Below are 13,532 nucleotides of genomic sequence, written 5' to 3' on the forward strand. Positions count from 1 at the left end.
AATCCCCAATTTTCAGTTAAAAAAGCAACCCTAAATCTACATTTTTCCATGATTAAAATGAACCATCACTATATACACACACACACACACTCACACACACACGTACATATATATACACACATATATAATTTTAATAATAAAATAAATTCTAAATACCTATAAATCTTGGCATTTGATTTTGAGTTATTTTATCATAAAAAGTCAGAACTCTCCCTGCCTCCTTCACTCACCAGGATGCAGATCCAGCTGCAGCTGCCCCCCCGCCCCACCCTGCTACTTCTTTGTGGCACTGAGCAGCCTTGAAATGCTGGCCTGGTGCCCTGCCCATGCCATTACCCCTTGTTCCCAAGCCACAGGCCCCCAGGCCTTCTGGTGGCCCTCACTCCCTACCCACAGCCCCCTGCGCCCCCAGCCCTGCTGGAGGGTGCCCCCAGCTGTCAGGGCTGTGCAGCCAAAGACCCAGGTCCCCCTGCCCTACCCCTACAACAGTGCCTGAGCCCTGGCTGTTGCCCATGGGAGGCTGTGGCAGAGGAGAACGTGGAGCCTGGCTTCCTTTCCCCCATGGGTAGCACAGGCACAGCAGAGCCTGTAAGGCTGAGGCTGAGGCTGAGGCTGAGGCTGGGTGGGCTGCCTGCTGTGGCCTAAGACCTTCCTGCCCTGCTGCCCTCCACCCGGCCCTTCAGAGCCCATTGAGTGGGACCCAGTGTGTAAGGGTAGAGCAGGGCAGAGAGGCTTGTGCCACCACTGGGAGCCCCACACTGCCATGAAGAGGCACTTCTTGCCTGCCTGGCAGGAGCAGGGGGCACAACTCTGCACCATGACCCCTGCTGCTGCTGGGGAGGCAGGGGGTGCCTCGCCATGGTAGCGCAGGGCTCCCACTGGTGGCACTGAGCTTCCTCCCGGCACTGCCCTGACATGCCGGGCCCTGCTTGCTGGGCCATGGAAACCCTGCGGGGAAAGCAGCAGGGTGAGCAGCCCTGAACATGTAGTGGGCAGCCTGCCCCCAGCCCCACTCTGTGCACAAATCATGGCCCCCCTGGGAGTGTGCACAGTAGCAGGGAGACAGCCACCCATACAAGCTGCCCACAACTCCATCTCACTCCTCACCTGGGCTCTGCAGCCAAACATGGCCCCAGACTCAAAACCCCATGAATCACATTGGCTGGGCAGCAGCCCCAGCCCCAGCCCCAGCCCTGCCCAACTCCCTTCCTCACTGTAGGGACATCAATACCTCCCCCCCCCACCTCAGCTTACATATGAAGAGCTGCGGGAGCTGCTTTCCAGGCTGCCTGGTGGCCATGTGCATGTGTAAATGGTACCGCCTGCCTGATCGCCTTCATCCCATTCACCCCAGCCCCTTGAAGGCTGGAACTGCCACCCTGCAAGGGGAAACCTGCCTTTTCCTGCATTTTTCTCCTGTGAAGGAGAAAATCTGGGTTTTTCTCCTCAAAATGAGAAAATCTATGTTTTACCACATTTTTCCGTGGTAAACAGAAAACCAGATCCCTGCTTAGCAGTAATCTTTGGTTTCAGGATCTTCGTTTATTACTCTGTTGTCTCTATTTCTGTCTTAATCATTACAGTGAGACAAACCTCACAAAGTCAGCAAAAAAACTCTCAGTGACTTCTGTGGAGGTTTTGGATTAGTCCTCTAAATACCAAAGGGACAAGAAATAACCATGCTGTCATTTTTTTACATGATTTGAACTAAAAGAAAATTATTTTTTATTAAAATATATGAGCATAATTTAAATAAATCAAAGTATTTGTGACAAAAGCATAATTCTATCTGTCTAATCCACTTAGCTCAATTTAAAACAAAGGGATGTAATAATACATCTGAGTTTCTTATTGTAGGTAGTGTCCCCACGCAAAATGAATTCATGTCTACAAATTGTAGCTGTTCCAGAAGGCTGTCTGCAATGGGCTAGCATCTAACTGAGTTTCTTATTATTTTTGTTACATTGTAAATATACCTGCAGTCTGGGATGAGCATAGAACTCATTTAAGAAATCCATAAGCAGATCAATCTTCAGAGAGCTGACACACAATACAACATGTTTCTCTGTCTGAGCTCTGTGTCGACTGTAGTTACCACCCGACTTTTGCCTCTCCATCCACAAATAAGCCAGCTGTTCAAACTGCAATGGATTGTAAAATGTAAATGAAACACACAAAATTAATATAAGATTCTTTATCATGATGAGTCGTTAATGTTTCCATGGTCTAATCCAGGTGCTCATTTAATTAAGGTCAAACTTGGATCCTGTTAGTCATTCTTGCTTTACAAGAGCAGCAATTTGAAACAATCTGGATGGAATGAGAGACTGGATGTTTCATTAATAAATCAGGATGGCCCAAATGAAGCAATCAGAAATGTTGAGTATCATAAAACTGGATTAAATCATGATTTTTTTTAAATTTAAACAATAAATACTGCATCTCCTTATTTAGTTTCTGGTATTTAAACCTGAAGGCTCACATTTTCCATCCTTTCTCTTCCCCTCCCCACCCACCAAGTTAAAACTGATATTGTGATGTAATTATGTAATTACATGAATTCAGGAGCTGGGAATCTAAAAGATGCACCAATTTATTACACTTACAATGATTTAGTTGGGGCAATATCTCAATTCCCCTGCCCTCCCCGCCAATTTTAAGACTCTAAAGATAGTAGCATTTTATACAATCAAGTCTGTGAATAGTCTCTGTTTGGCATGCTGTATCAGTATTGACAACACTTAAATCTATGGTGAACAGGAACAATGCATTCTGTTCTGCTGCTGTTTCTGAAGAACTGCAGATTTTTTAAGTAACAGCTATAGCAAGTGTTAAACAGCATTTTTCCTTTGCCGCCATACTTAGTACACACTGCCTTACCATGAAACCTACTTTGTGATCCAATAAAGGAAAATCTAGGATGCAATGTGTTCTGTGATATAACCAGTCATTAAGAGCATATGAGCAATGTTTCAGTTAACTGCTTGTAAAAATATTTCATAAAGCTCATATAAACCATTTCAATTTTAAAAATGTTTAAAAAAAATACAGGTAAATGTTAACAACACTGTTCCCAAACAGGGTTGTTCTTGTATTCCCATTCTACATATGGAAAACTGACACTTGTTTCTAATCAATTCAGTATCAGAGCCAAAATATGAGATCAGGATATGTTCCCATGCCTCCATTCATCTTTTGCTCAGACCACAACACCGAGTCTCTCTCTATTTAAGTCTACTTAAATATTGTTGTTGATTAGCTATACATTGGAAACCTTTAGGATGCCGCACATGGATACAGACCTCTTCTGCTCAGTCATCCCTATGATAAAGCTAATCAAGATTATATTAACATTCCAAACTAAAAGTTTTGAAATAATAACAATTCCAAGAAGAAATGTGACCTCGTTCATGGCACAGATCCTGGAAGCCCTGAAAGCTCTTGGGGTATCTTGGTTTCTGGTTTTTAGGCCTATGCAAATCAGCAACGATCCAATCTGACTTCAGATCTGGCCGCTTTGGATGGCCACGATCCAATCCGGAGCTCTGGACCGGGTTTCCACCTGGATCCGACTGAAGCGGCTCCGAAGCTTCAGAGCCACCTCGGAGATCCAGCCATAGGGTATTACGGGGAATCAATGGAAGATCTATAACTTTGTTGTTTTTTGTCTGATTTGGATGAAACTTGGGGACAGTTCCCTAAAACCCTGCACCAATCTTCTTGAAACCTGGCAGGCTTTGTGGTCTCAGCAAGAGCTACCACCCCTGCAGCTTTAACCCCACTATGTTGTAACATATAGACGTGACAGGAGTTTTGTTTTCATGAATTTGGGGTACAGTTGCCCCAAAACCCCTGAACCGATCAATCTTCTTGAAACCTGGCAGGCTCTGTGGCCTCAGCAGAGGCTACCAGCCCTGCAGTGGTCACCCCACTATGTTGTAACACCTAGATGTGACATGAGTTTTGCTTTCAAGAATTTGGGGTACTGTTCCCCCCAAACCCCTGCAGCAAACTTCTTGAAACTTGGCAAGCTTCATCCTCTCTGTAGAGTCTACCACCTCTGAAAACTTCATCCAAATCAGACAAAAAACAACAAAGTTATAGATATTTTATTGTTTCCACATGATACCCTGTGTCTGGATCTCTGAGGCGGCTCCGAAGCTCTTCGGGAGCTCTGAACTGCTTCAGGAAGCCAGCGCTTCGACCCAGATGTGCTGCTTTGGACCCCAAAGTGTCTGAAGCTTCTCCATATCCGAAGCTCTGTCCGAAGCCTCGCACAGCCCTACTGGTCTTGGACAGGGAAACTGGGAATGTTGGAGGCCCAACCCTGGGTCAGTCAATACAGTGAGATTGCCACACAGAATGATCTGCAGACTCTGGGGGCTGGGACAGACATTGCATAAACCAGTCTGACCCAAATCAGCTAAGTATGATACTACATTCAATCAAGTTTATCTCAAACTGGTTTCAGCCATTTTTAAACCTGTTTATATGCACTGAATATCTGTTCTGTTACAAGTTTAGACCAGTTTCTGATCACTTAAACGGGTTTATGTGTAATGTCTGTCCCTAGCCCAGAAGCCTCAGGATCATCTATCAATTCAGCTGACAAATGCAACTTGCAAATAGCCATGAAATAATTTGGCTTTGACAAATTGGTATGTCTGATGAAAACCCTTTTTTCATATGAAAAATCCCAACCCTCCATAACATATAGAAATGCCAAGGCTTTTTACTGAAGTCAAAGTTTAAATCAGACTTTTTCCAGCTGAGGGTAAAGTTTACGCATTACACTTAGACAATACTAAGGGCACTTAAAATGCAAGCACCCACAGGTTAAAGCTCACCAGCACAGGCCCCAAGCTCCCACCTGGCTGCCGCTTGCTCCGGCATGCCCATTCACTCCCAGTGTACCTGCCTCAGCCCCGCAGTATCGGGGGGAGCAGCGCACAGCCCCAACCCCACGCTTGCCTGTGGAGAATGTGCTCAGTGCAGGGGAAAAGTGCCCCCCCTCATGCCCGGTGCTTCCTGCTGCAGCCTCTCACAGCCCATGCAGGGCTGTCCTGCCTCTCCACCATTTCACTGCTGCCCCATGGGGCAGTGGTGGCCATGAAGAGAAGGCACAGGCATCCCTGCATGGGCTCCGAGTGGCTGTAGCAGGGAGTACTGGCCACAGGAAGGGGGAGCAGCTGCTTTTCCCTTGTACTAAGCACCAGCTCACTCCCCAGAAGCTGCTGCTCAGAGCAGCGGAAATCGACCACCCCTCTCATCACTGCCATGCAGTGTTTGGTGCAGCTGTTTCACCACTGCATCTGGGCTGCCCAGTGCGGCAGCAGTGGCCATGTGAAGCAACTCTTAAGCAGCACAGAGGTGGCAGTAAAGCAGCCACACCATGGCCTAACATGGCGCGGGCTCTGGGCAGGCAGCCACAGCATACACTGGCCAGCGGCAGTAAGCAAAGTAGCCGCTTTCCTCCTTGCTGAGCAGCAGCTTCTACCGAGCTGCTGCTTCCATGGCTCAGCCCTGATGGGAGATCCAGGAAATTGTGCGGGGCCCAGGCTAGCAGCGATGGCAGGGAGTCAGCTGGTGCTCAGCACTGGGGAAAAGCGGCCGCTCCCCCTTCCCACTCTGAGCCTGCGCAGAGCTGCCTGTGCCTGCTCTACTTTGCCACCACTGCCCCACAGAGCAGCACTGATGTGGCGAAAGGCAGGACAGCCCTCTACAGTCTGTGAGCAGCTGCAGCACAGGGCACCAGGCATGGAGAGGTGCACTTGAGTCTCATGCTGAGCACCAGCTCATCCCCCTCCAGTTGACGCAGGGCATGTGGGGTCAGGACTGTATGCTGGCCCATGCCAGTACCGCAGCTGCAGCACAGGGTGCCAGGCAGGCAGGGAGGCAGAGGGGGATGCGATTTTTACTCGCGGTGAGCACTAGCTTGTTCACTGCGGGTAAGCTTGGGGTCGAGGCTGTGTGCTGCTCCCCACCTGTATCACGGGCCTGGGACAGGGGCACTGGGAGTGAGAAGGCACATGGGAGCCAGTGGCAGTCAGGTGGGAGCACAGGGCCCATGCCAGTATCCTGGGGCCAGTGCTGGTAGGGACCAGAACAGGGTGGCAGAGGCATGGGGTCCCAGCCAGCAGGGGCTCTATGGAGCGGGATCAGCTCCCCACTCCCCCTGCTGATGCAGCCCAGCCCAGCTCCACAGACCCCTACCAGCCCACGCCCCATGCTCCTACCACCCAACTCTGGGCACTGCTGGTGCTGGCCCCAGGACATTGGTGCAGGGACCATGCTCCCACTCACTTCCACTCCCCCCAGCCCCTTTCTCCACTTTTCTGCCCAGCCAGCTGTATTACATGGCTCACATACCCACATCCATACCCACACACACACACACACATCCACACACACCCATAAACCCCTATATTCAATCACTTCTGCATATATACCACAAATGCCTACGAATCAGGGCAAAAATATTTTTAAAAATTAAATTAAAACATATTATTATGGGTGGTCAGAGGTTAGGGGAAGAACTTCCAGTCCCAAGATGGTGGCCAGGGGGGAAGGGCACCTGTTAAGGGGTGGGGCTACCTATGCAGCTCTCAACAGCTTGCCAAAACTTGGTAAGCTGCCCTTCACCCAAAATAATTGTCTGCCCCTTGTCTAAATCTAACAAGTAAGTTCATTCTAACTCTAGCGTAGGAATGCAAGGAAAGAGAATCACGGGTAGTAGCAGACAGTGCACAAGATGAATGCAGCAGTCATGATTTGCTAGTGCTGTTTAAGTTAGTAATAAAATCCAAACCTAAACTGGGAATAAATTTGAACAGTATGCAAAGTCTATTGGTTCCCTGGTATATGAAAAGCACCACCTGCTTACACAAGGATTTGAAAATTCATGCCCTGGTAATTTTGTCATACAAACATAGTCTACAAATATATTTTAAAAACAGGAAGAAAAGAAAGCTCCAAGTGTGATTGCAGAAAAGGGGTTAGGTATACAGATAGTAAGGGCAATTTTAATGATTATCAGTTTTTTGACATTTTTTCTCCACTAAATACTCTTAAATGGAAAACAGTTAGGGTTTACCTGTATGGGTAACACCACAAGGGCAACACAGATCATAATGACAACGAGCAGTTTTGAAGGCCATATCTTGGGTGTAACATCCCCAAAGCCCACAGTGGAAAATGTCACTATGCAGAAATAAAGGGAGTCAAAGAGAGTCAGCTTGTTTCCTGCTCGCTCCAGATGCTGAATTCCACAAATACTAAGTGAAAGAGAATGAATAGAGAAATGAAAAATAACACACACAACTTGGATAAATCCAAATTCTATGATGTTGTTACAAGTATAAATAATTATTTTTCTACAAAAGCATGCATTGCTTAGCAAAGACATATGTTTCAAGAATAGTTTTTTTCAGGTTCTTACCAAAATGTGTTTTTTAAATTATTTTTAAATGTAATTCATCATCAGTTTTAATTGTTATTTTCTCCTTATTTCAAAATGACAGCCTTGGTCATATTGCTAGATTTGATTAGTGGTAGGCATCAAAAAGTAAGTACTGTTACATGTAAATAACAATATGTATTGGTAATATTCTTTGTAACAAACAGCATACTCTGCAAGCAGTCAGAATTTTTTTTAAACCATATTTTATTTTTTGCAAAGATATGATTATTTTGTGGCAAAGAAACAGTGCATATCTTCTTTGCGCTTGGTAGTTTTCTGTTAGGTTACATCATTTTTGTGGAAAGAACTATTATCTCACACTACTGGAAATGGCAAGTGACAGGGGCCAGATGATTTTTTCTTTGTCAGTTAGTACACATCAGGATAGCTTGTGGAATTATCTCAAGTGGTCTACCAATATCTCTTGCTAATTTGATGCTGTGCTGAGAAAATGTGAAGTCTATTTTCAGTATATACAAACATCTAATATAGAAGTCAGTTAAACCAATGTATATGAATATGCCCTTAATTCTTGATGGGTAGATCTCATATTTGTAGAAACTGGAGTTGAAAAAAATGTAGGTTTGAAGTGCAAGAATTTCTCCTGTGCCACAGTGGAGAGAAGTAGTTGGTTGTGGTGGTAGTTGGGTCTTAAAACTGACCTGTTTCTGACCTGGGTTTGAAAAGTTTCTGGCCGATGACCTAGTATACATGATGACTGTTTGATGCATGATATCCAGCTGGTAGCAGATGACTACTAGAATTCCCCAGGGTGAAAGCCTTGTATCACCAGGGAGCCCCAGTATTTATAACAGTGCTAGCAGTTACACAGCTCTGTTCTCCAGAAATAATTTACTAGTGGGCTGTGGCATTTCCATAACATATGGATCACATTCCTTGTTTCCTCTTCACAGTTCTAGCATTTGTAGTTTTCACACATCTCAAAATGTTCTAAAGATTATTTTTGTTGGAAAAGTTTTAGCCTTCAGTCAGAATTAATCAATTTATATTCCTACGCATTTTGTTCCAGATTTTTTCACTGAAGTGGCAGCTCAGATCTTTCCTCCATAATCACATTAGCTTATCCATTTTTAAGAAAAAGACAAATGTATATATTTTTGAAGAGGTGCATTTTGTTTTTGCCAATATGTCCTGAAAAGTTAATGAGAGGAATCATTTGGGTTTATCATCAGAGTGAAAAAGTTCAATTAATATGCCACTGATGCCAGGTAAGGAAGTCTTCAGTATGGCTTCTTTTTAAAGTCCCCTTGTATCAGGCTTTTTTTAGTATTTAAAATAAAGAACTTTCTCACAGGGAAATGCATTCTTGAAAAATAGACTATTGCAAAATTAAAATGCCTCTACATTGCACCTGTTTTTGAATCAAAAGTGTGTTTGGATTCCAAACTCTTCTATTATCACTGGCTACCTTGGTGCTTTTCTCTCATTGAATGAAATTCATCAGATCCTGAGATCCTGCACGATATATTGGACATCTTTTTAAACAATTCAGACTTATAATACCTTCTACTTATCTGTAGAATTTGAGATGATAAGCTATAGTAATGGCTGAAGATACAGAAAAAGTCTATTTTTAAAGTGTAGGACCTGATTCTTCCTCTTTTATATAATTTTACATGTTTGTAACTTTTTTTTATAAGTGCTACCACATTTCAGTGCAGTCAAATAAATGATTTAAACATAAAATTGGTATAGCAGAGGCTTCAAAACAATAGGAAAGTCAGACAACACACCTATTAAAACAGAGATACAGAAGAACAAAGAAAGTAAATGCATGAAGAACAGTTTAAAAATCTACCAAAATTTCAAACAAAAAGGAGAAGTTAAAAACAATAACACCCATGATCTCTAAAGATTAGGAAAGATAAGCCTTGTTTAGTTACCATTTGAACTCTGGAGTGTTCAGCAACTTCATTTACTGGAAATTTTTTGTGTTTCCTGGCATCTGTGATTACTTATTTTGCATGTGCCAAACTACACAAGGGTTTTAAAAAAGCCTGTTTCTCCTAGCTATGATATCAAAAAATTTCAGACAAAAAAGGACTGCCATCTATCAACTGAGGACTGGTTTACTACAGCAGGAATGAACTGTTTCTGCCTAATTGCTTCAGTGGATTTCTATATGTTTGTGGGGAATAGGGATTGATTTTAGGAAGTATCCAACAGTTTAATTATAAATAATACTTTGATTGGAGTTAGCTGTAGTAGTTCAGTGTAGGGTGATCCCTATAATGGTCAGCTTTTACCAGTATAGTGTCTCATACATTACCCATCCACTCTTCCAGCCAGCATTTCTGACCTGGTCAGGAAGAAGGGAAGATGTCCAGGGACTTCCCATGCCCCAGATATCCCTGATTGCCATTGGTGGCTGTCAGAAATCAAAACAGCCTAAAGGAGCTATAGCTTACTTTAGGATTACTCTAGGAATTAGGGAACATGGACATGTCAAAATTCCCCTTTATGCAGATGCTTCTCCTAAGTTATGTTCTCAGTTACAGCCAAATAACTAAAGAAATATTTTTTTATACCAGTTTATAAATTTTGAGCTGAATACCACAATTTGCAACTAGTATCATAGCGTAACAAGTGTCATAGTTGCATATTGTTCAGATCAAAATAAAATTTTGTAAAGAAGTGGATCACATAAATGTCTGGTGAAAATTAAAAATATCAGGTGCTAAATTCTGGTATAGTTTATTCAATATTCTTATCAATATAGACTTGTTTTTAGCAGAGCTATTAAGTATTTTATCTGGAAAATTTAAGATCTCAGTGGAATGTGAAAAGATGAGCTTAGTTTTTGTTGGTTTGTTTATTTTTTAAATCTGATTTCCATTAATTTGTGAGCATCCTAAGGTAGGAATCAATAATTGTTGGGGAGCAAAATCATGCTCCAGATGAAATTAGATTTGAACCATGCTGTTGCAAAAAAGCTTAGATGGAAAAATCTAGCAGCAGCAAGGGTAGCTTATATTGGGATTTTAAAACAACGCGTGTGTAATGTCATCTTTTATAATTATGTTTATCATGCTACTCAGGGTACCAGATAGTTTAGCACCATTCACTCAGAGGTTCCTGGTGCAAAGCTGCTACAATCTAATAGGGCACAGCAAAGGGTCACAACAAAGACATAAAGCTGAGAAATTGGAGAAGGGATCACGAATCTGGAACTGATCAAATTGAAACATTGGAAATGAACTTTTCCAGGAAAGATCAAAATTAATAATTGTTCTCAACCAATAATTTGATCAGACCTACCTAAGCAATATAGTAAAAGGCTATAACATATGCAGACATGCATTTTTTTGCTATAGAAATAATTATAGAGTGAATTTCAGAGGTGTATGAAAAATGTATGATGCACCTTGCTTACCTCCTCTACTTGAGGCAGTCTCATTGTTTGTACAAATATTGTGTGTATTATGCCAATCACCAGTCTAAAATGTTTGAAAGGAAACCTGTTACTTGGATGAGCTAATTAACAAAAATGTTCTTTGGAGAAGACACTTTGCTGATATTCTTAGTATTTAGATAAATAAAGTAGACAATGCCATCACACTATGCTGTAGAAACATAAAACAATAACATTTATATGTGACTACTGGCTTCATGTTTAGACAGCACAGTGATGGGGGTGCATGAGAAATATATTTTTTAAAAGGTTGTAACTCTGCAGATGATACTGAAGCAAATATCTTGTGGGAGGCAATGAGGAATTTTCTAGATAAAGTCTTCACAGATTTGACCCTAGGAACACTGCTCCCATCCTGGGTTAATCATTAATTGACCAATGAGACCATTCATTGTGTTTGCTTGATTGATTTTAAGATTGTTTCAAGGACGCCTGTATGTAGAAAAAAGTTGTTTTCTGTCTTTACGGGAATGGTATCAGTCATATTTCCCATCGGGGAAAAAAAAGGTAGAAAAATGTTTTTTGCGTGGGTGGAGTAACATTTTATGTACAAATAATCTGAAACAGATGTCTTTGGCTATACTTCACGTAGAGCCCAACACTACATCATATGCTGATATTGACTTCTTAAGAGCAGGCACTTGAAAAAAACTTTGATTTGACAATAGCAGGAACTACCACCTTTAAAGAAAAATTGATGTTTGGCAGAGTTTGATTGTTAAATTCTAAACATATGCCCAGGAGGAAAATACTGAAGATTTTTAATCTTTAAATTGTAAAAGAAAAAGTTGGCTTTAATATGGGTCTATTTTGTCTTAATTACCAGGCAATACTTGAAGATTCATATGGTCAAACTAAAATAGGGCTGGAAGGGACCTCACAAGGTCATCTAGTTCAGCCCCCTGCTCACTGAAGGATCATTCCTGACTAAACCATCCCAGTCAAGTGTCTGTCTTGACATTTTCCAGAGATAGAGATTCCACAGCTTTCCTAGGTAGCCTATTTCAATGCTCTGACACCCTTATAGCCCTAAATTTCTCCTAGTCTCCATCCTAAATTCCTTCTGCTACAGTTTGAGACTATTGTTCCTAGTCCTATTCCCTATCGCCAAAGAGAAAAATCTCCATTCTGTCTATAATCACCCTTCAGGTCTTTGAAGACTGTTATTAAATCCCTCCCTTAGTCTTCTCTTCTCCAGGCTAAATAACCCTAATTCTTTCAAACTTTCTTCATAAATCATGGTTCACAGGCCCAAATCATTTTTGTCATCCTGCACTAGACTCTTTCTAGTCAGTCCACATCTTTTGTGAGGTGTGCAGCCCAAAACTAGACAAGAGTACTCCAGGTAAAAGCAGGATTGGAAAATGACACTTCTGTTAATGATACCCAGTATATACTGGCCTTTTAAAAAATACTTATGTATATATGTAGGTGCACATACACATAACCATATGTATGTGGGAGGGTATGTGTGTTTACATGCACAGGCATGTGTGCATTTATCTATTTATTTTGCAACAAGAACACACTACTGGTTCTTATTCAGTTCATAGTCCACTGCAACCGACACGTCCTTCTCTGCAGTACCACGGTCTAACCAATTGTTCCTCACTCTCTATTTGTACATGCAGTTATTTTTAGGTATAGGACTTGTCCTTGTTGAATTTCATCTGATTGATTATTTTTGGATAATTTCTCCAATTTATCTAAGTCATTCTGGACTCTAACCCTACCCTCCAGCATGTACAACTCCACACAACTTGGTGTCACCCACAGATTTGCTAAACGTACACTCCATCTCATCATCCAAATAATTAATAAAATGTTAAATGATACCAGACCCAGAACTGACCTTTGGGAAATCTACCTGATACCTCTCCCCAGGTAGACTTTGAGCCATTGGTAACTATGTGCTAAGTATAATGATCTAAGTAGTTGTGTATCCACCTTACCTTACTTTCATTTAGTCTGTATATCCTTATCTTAGTAATGTAATAGCTGTAATAGTTTACAGATGATGTCTATATTCTAAATTTGCCATCTCCAGGTCTGGCACACTCAAGCTGGTATCACAGTTCTGGGTAAAAAACAGTATAGCTATGTCTACATGGATGGGTTTAATTCACTTGGTGGAATGTTAACTGGCACAGCATTCATCAGTGTTAATTACTCTGCTCCAAATACCAAAGGATGCAGCTATAGAGCTTCTGGTTTCAGATGAAAACGGATTAGAGCAATACAGTGTTATTGAGGGAGCCACCACTTGGGGACAGTAAGTTTACTATCTACATATAGCCAAACTGACACATTATGGGAGAAAGATATTAGGAACTTTCAGAATTTGTATAATCATTCAACACTTCAAAGCAGTTGGCTGAATTAACAGAATGAGTAATGTTCACTGTTGGTGTGACTCCTCTTTAAACACTCATATCAGGGAAGTGACAACAAGGAAAACATTATTCAGTTATTCATTCACTATACTGGATTAAAAAGCAAGTATCTTATACTGAATGATAAATTATAGTTGTCCTCTGAAGTCTAAATATCTATTTCCTTTAAGAATCCATTGCTTTAAATGTTATGGTGTGTTTCTACACAACCACTAGGGGGAGAAAAAAGTAACTAACCCCTCCCCCT

General features: G+C 42.0%; 1 protein-coding gene and 1 long non-coding RNA gene across 6 annotated transcripts in view; one reads left to right on the forward strand and one right to left on the reverse strand.

Annotated features, from left to right (window-relative positions):
• KCNT2 (potassium sodium-activated channel subfamily T member 2) overlaps positions 1-13,532 on the reverse strand; it is a 353,399-nt gene that overhangs the window by 151,079 nt on the left and 188,788 nt on the right. For all 5 annotated transcript variants that reach the window (XM_090048564.1, XM_090048566.1, XM_090048565.1 and 2 more), the window contains exons 10-11: positions 7,094-7,274; positions 1,977-2,141 (exon numbers count right to left, since the gene is read on the reverse strand). In XM_090048564.1, the coding sequence (XP_089904690.1) occupies positions 1,977-2,141; positions 7,094-7,274 (346 nt within the window). The remainder of the gene's footprint in view (positions 1-1,976; positions 2,142-7,093; positions 7,275-13,532) is intronic.
• LOC149864166 (uncharacterized) overlaps positions 1-13,532 on the forward strand; it is a 189,696-nt gene that overhangs the window by 93,693 nt on the left and 82,471 nt on the right. The gene's annotated exons all lie outside the window — the stretch shown is intronic.

This window comes from Crocodylus siamensis, chromosome 5 (assembly GCF_052110815.1).
Source record: "Crocodylus siamensis isolate JL-2025a chromosome 5, ASM5211081v1, whole genome shotgun sequence".
NCBI classification, from domain to species: Eukaryota; Metazoa; Chordata; order Crocodylia; family Crocodylidae; genus Crocodylus; species Crocodylus siamensis.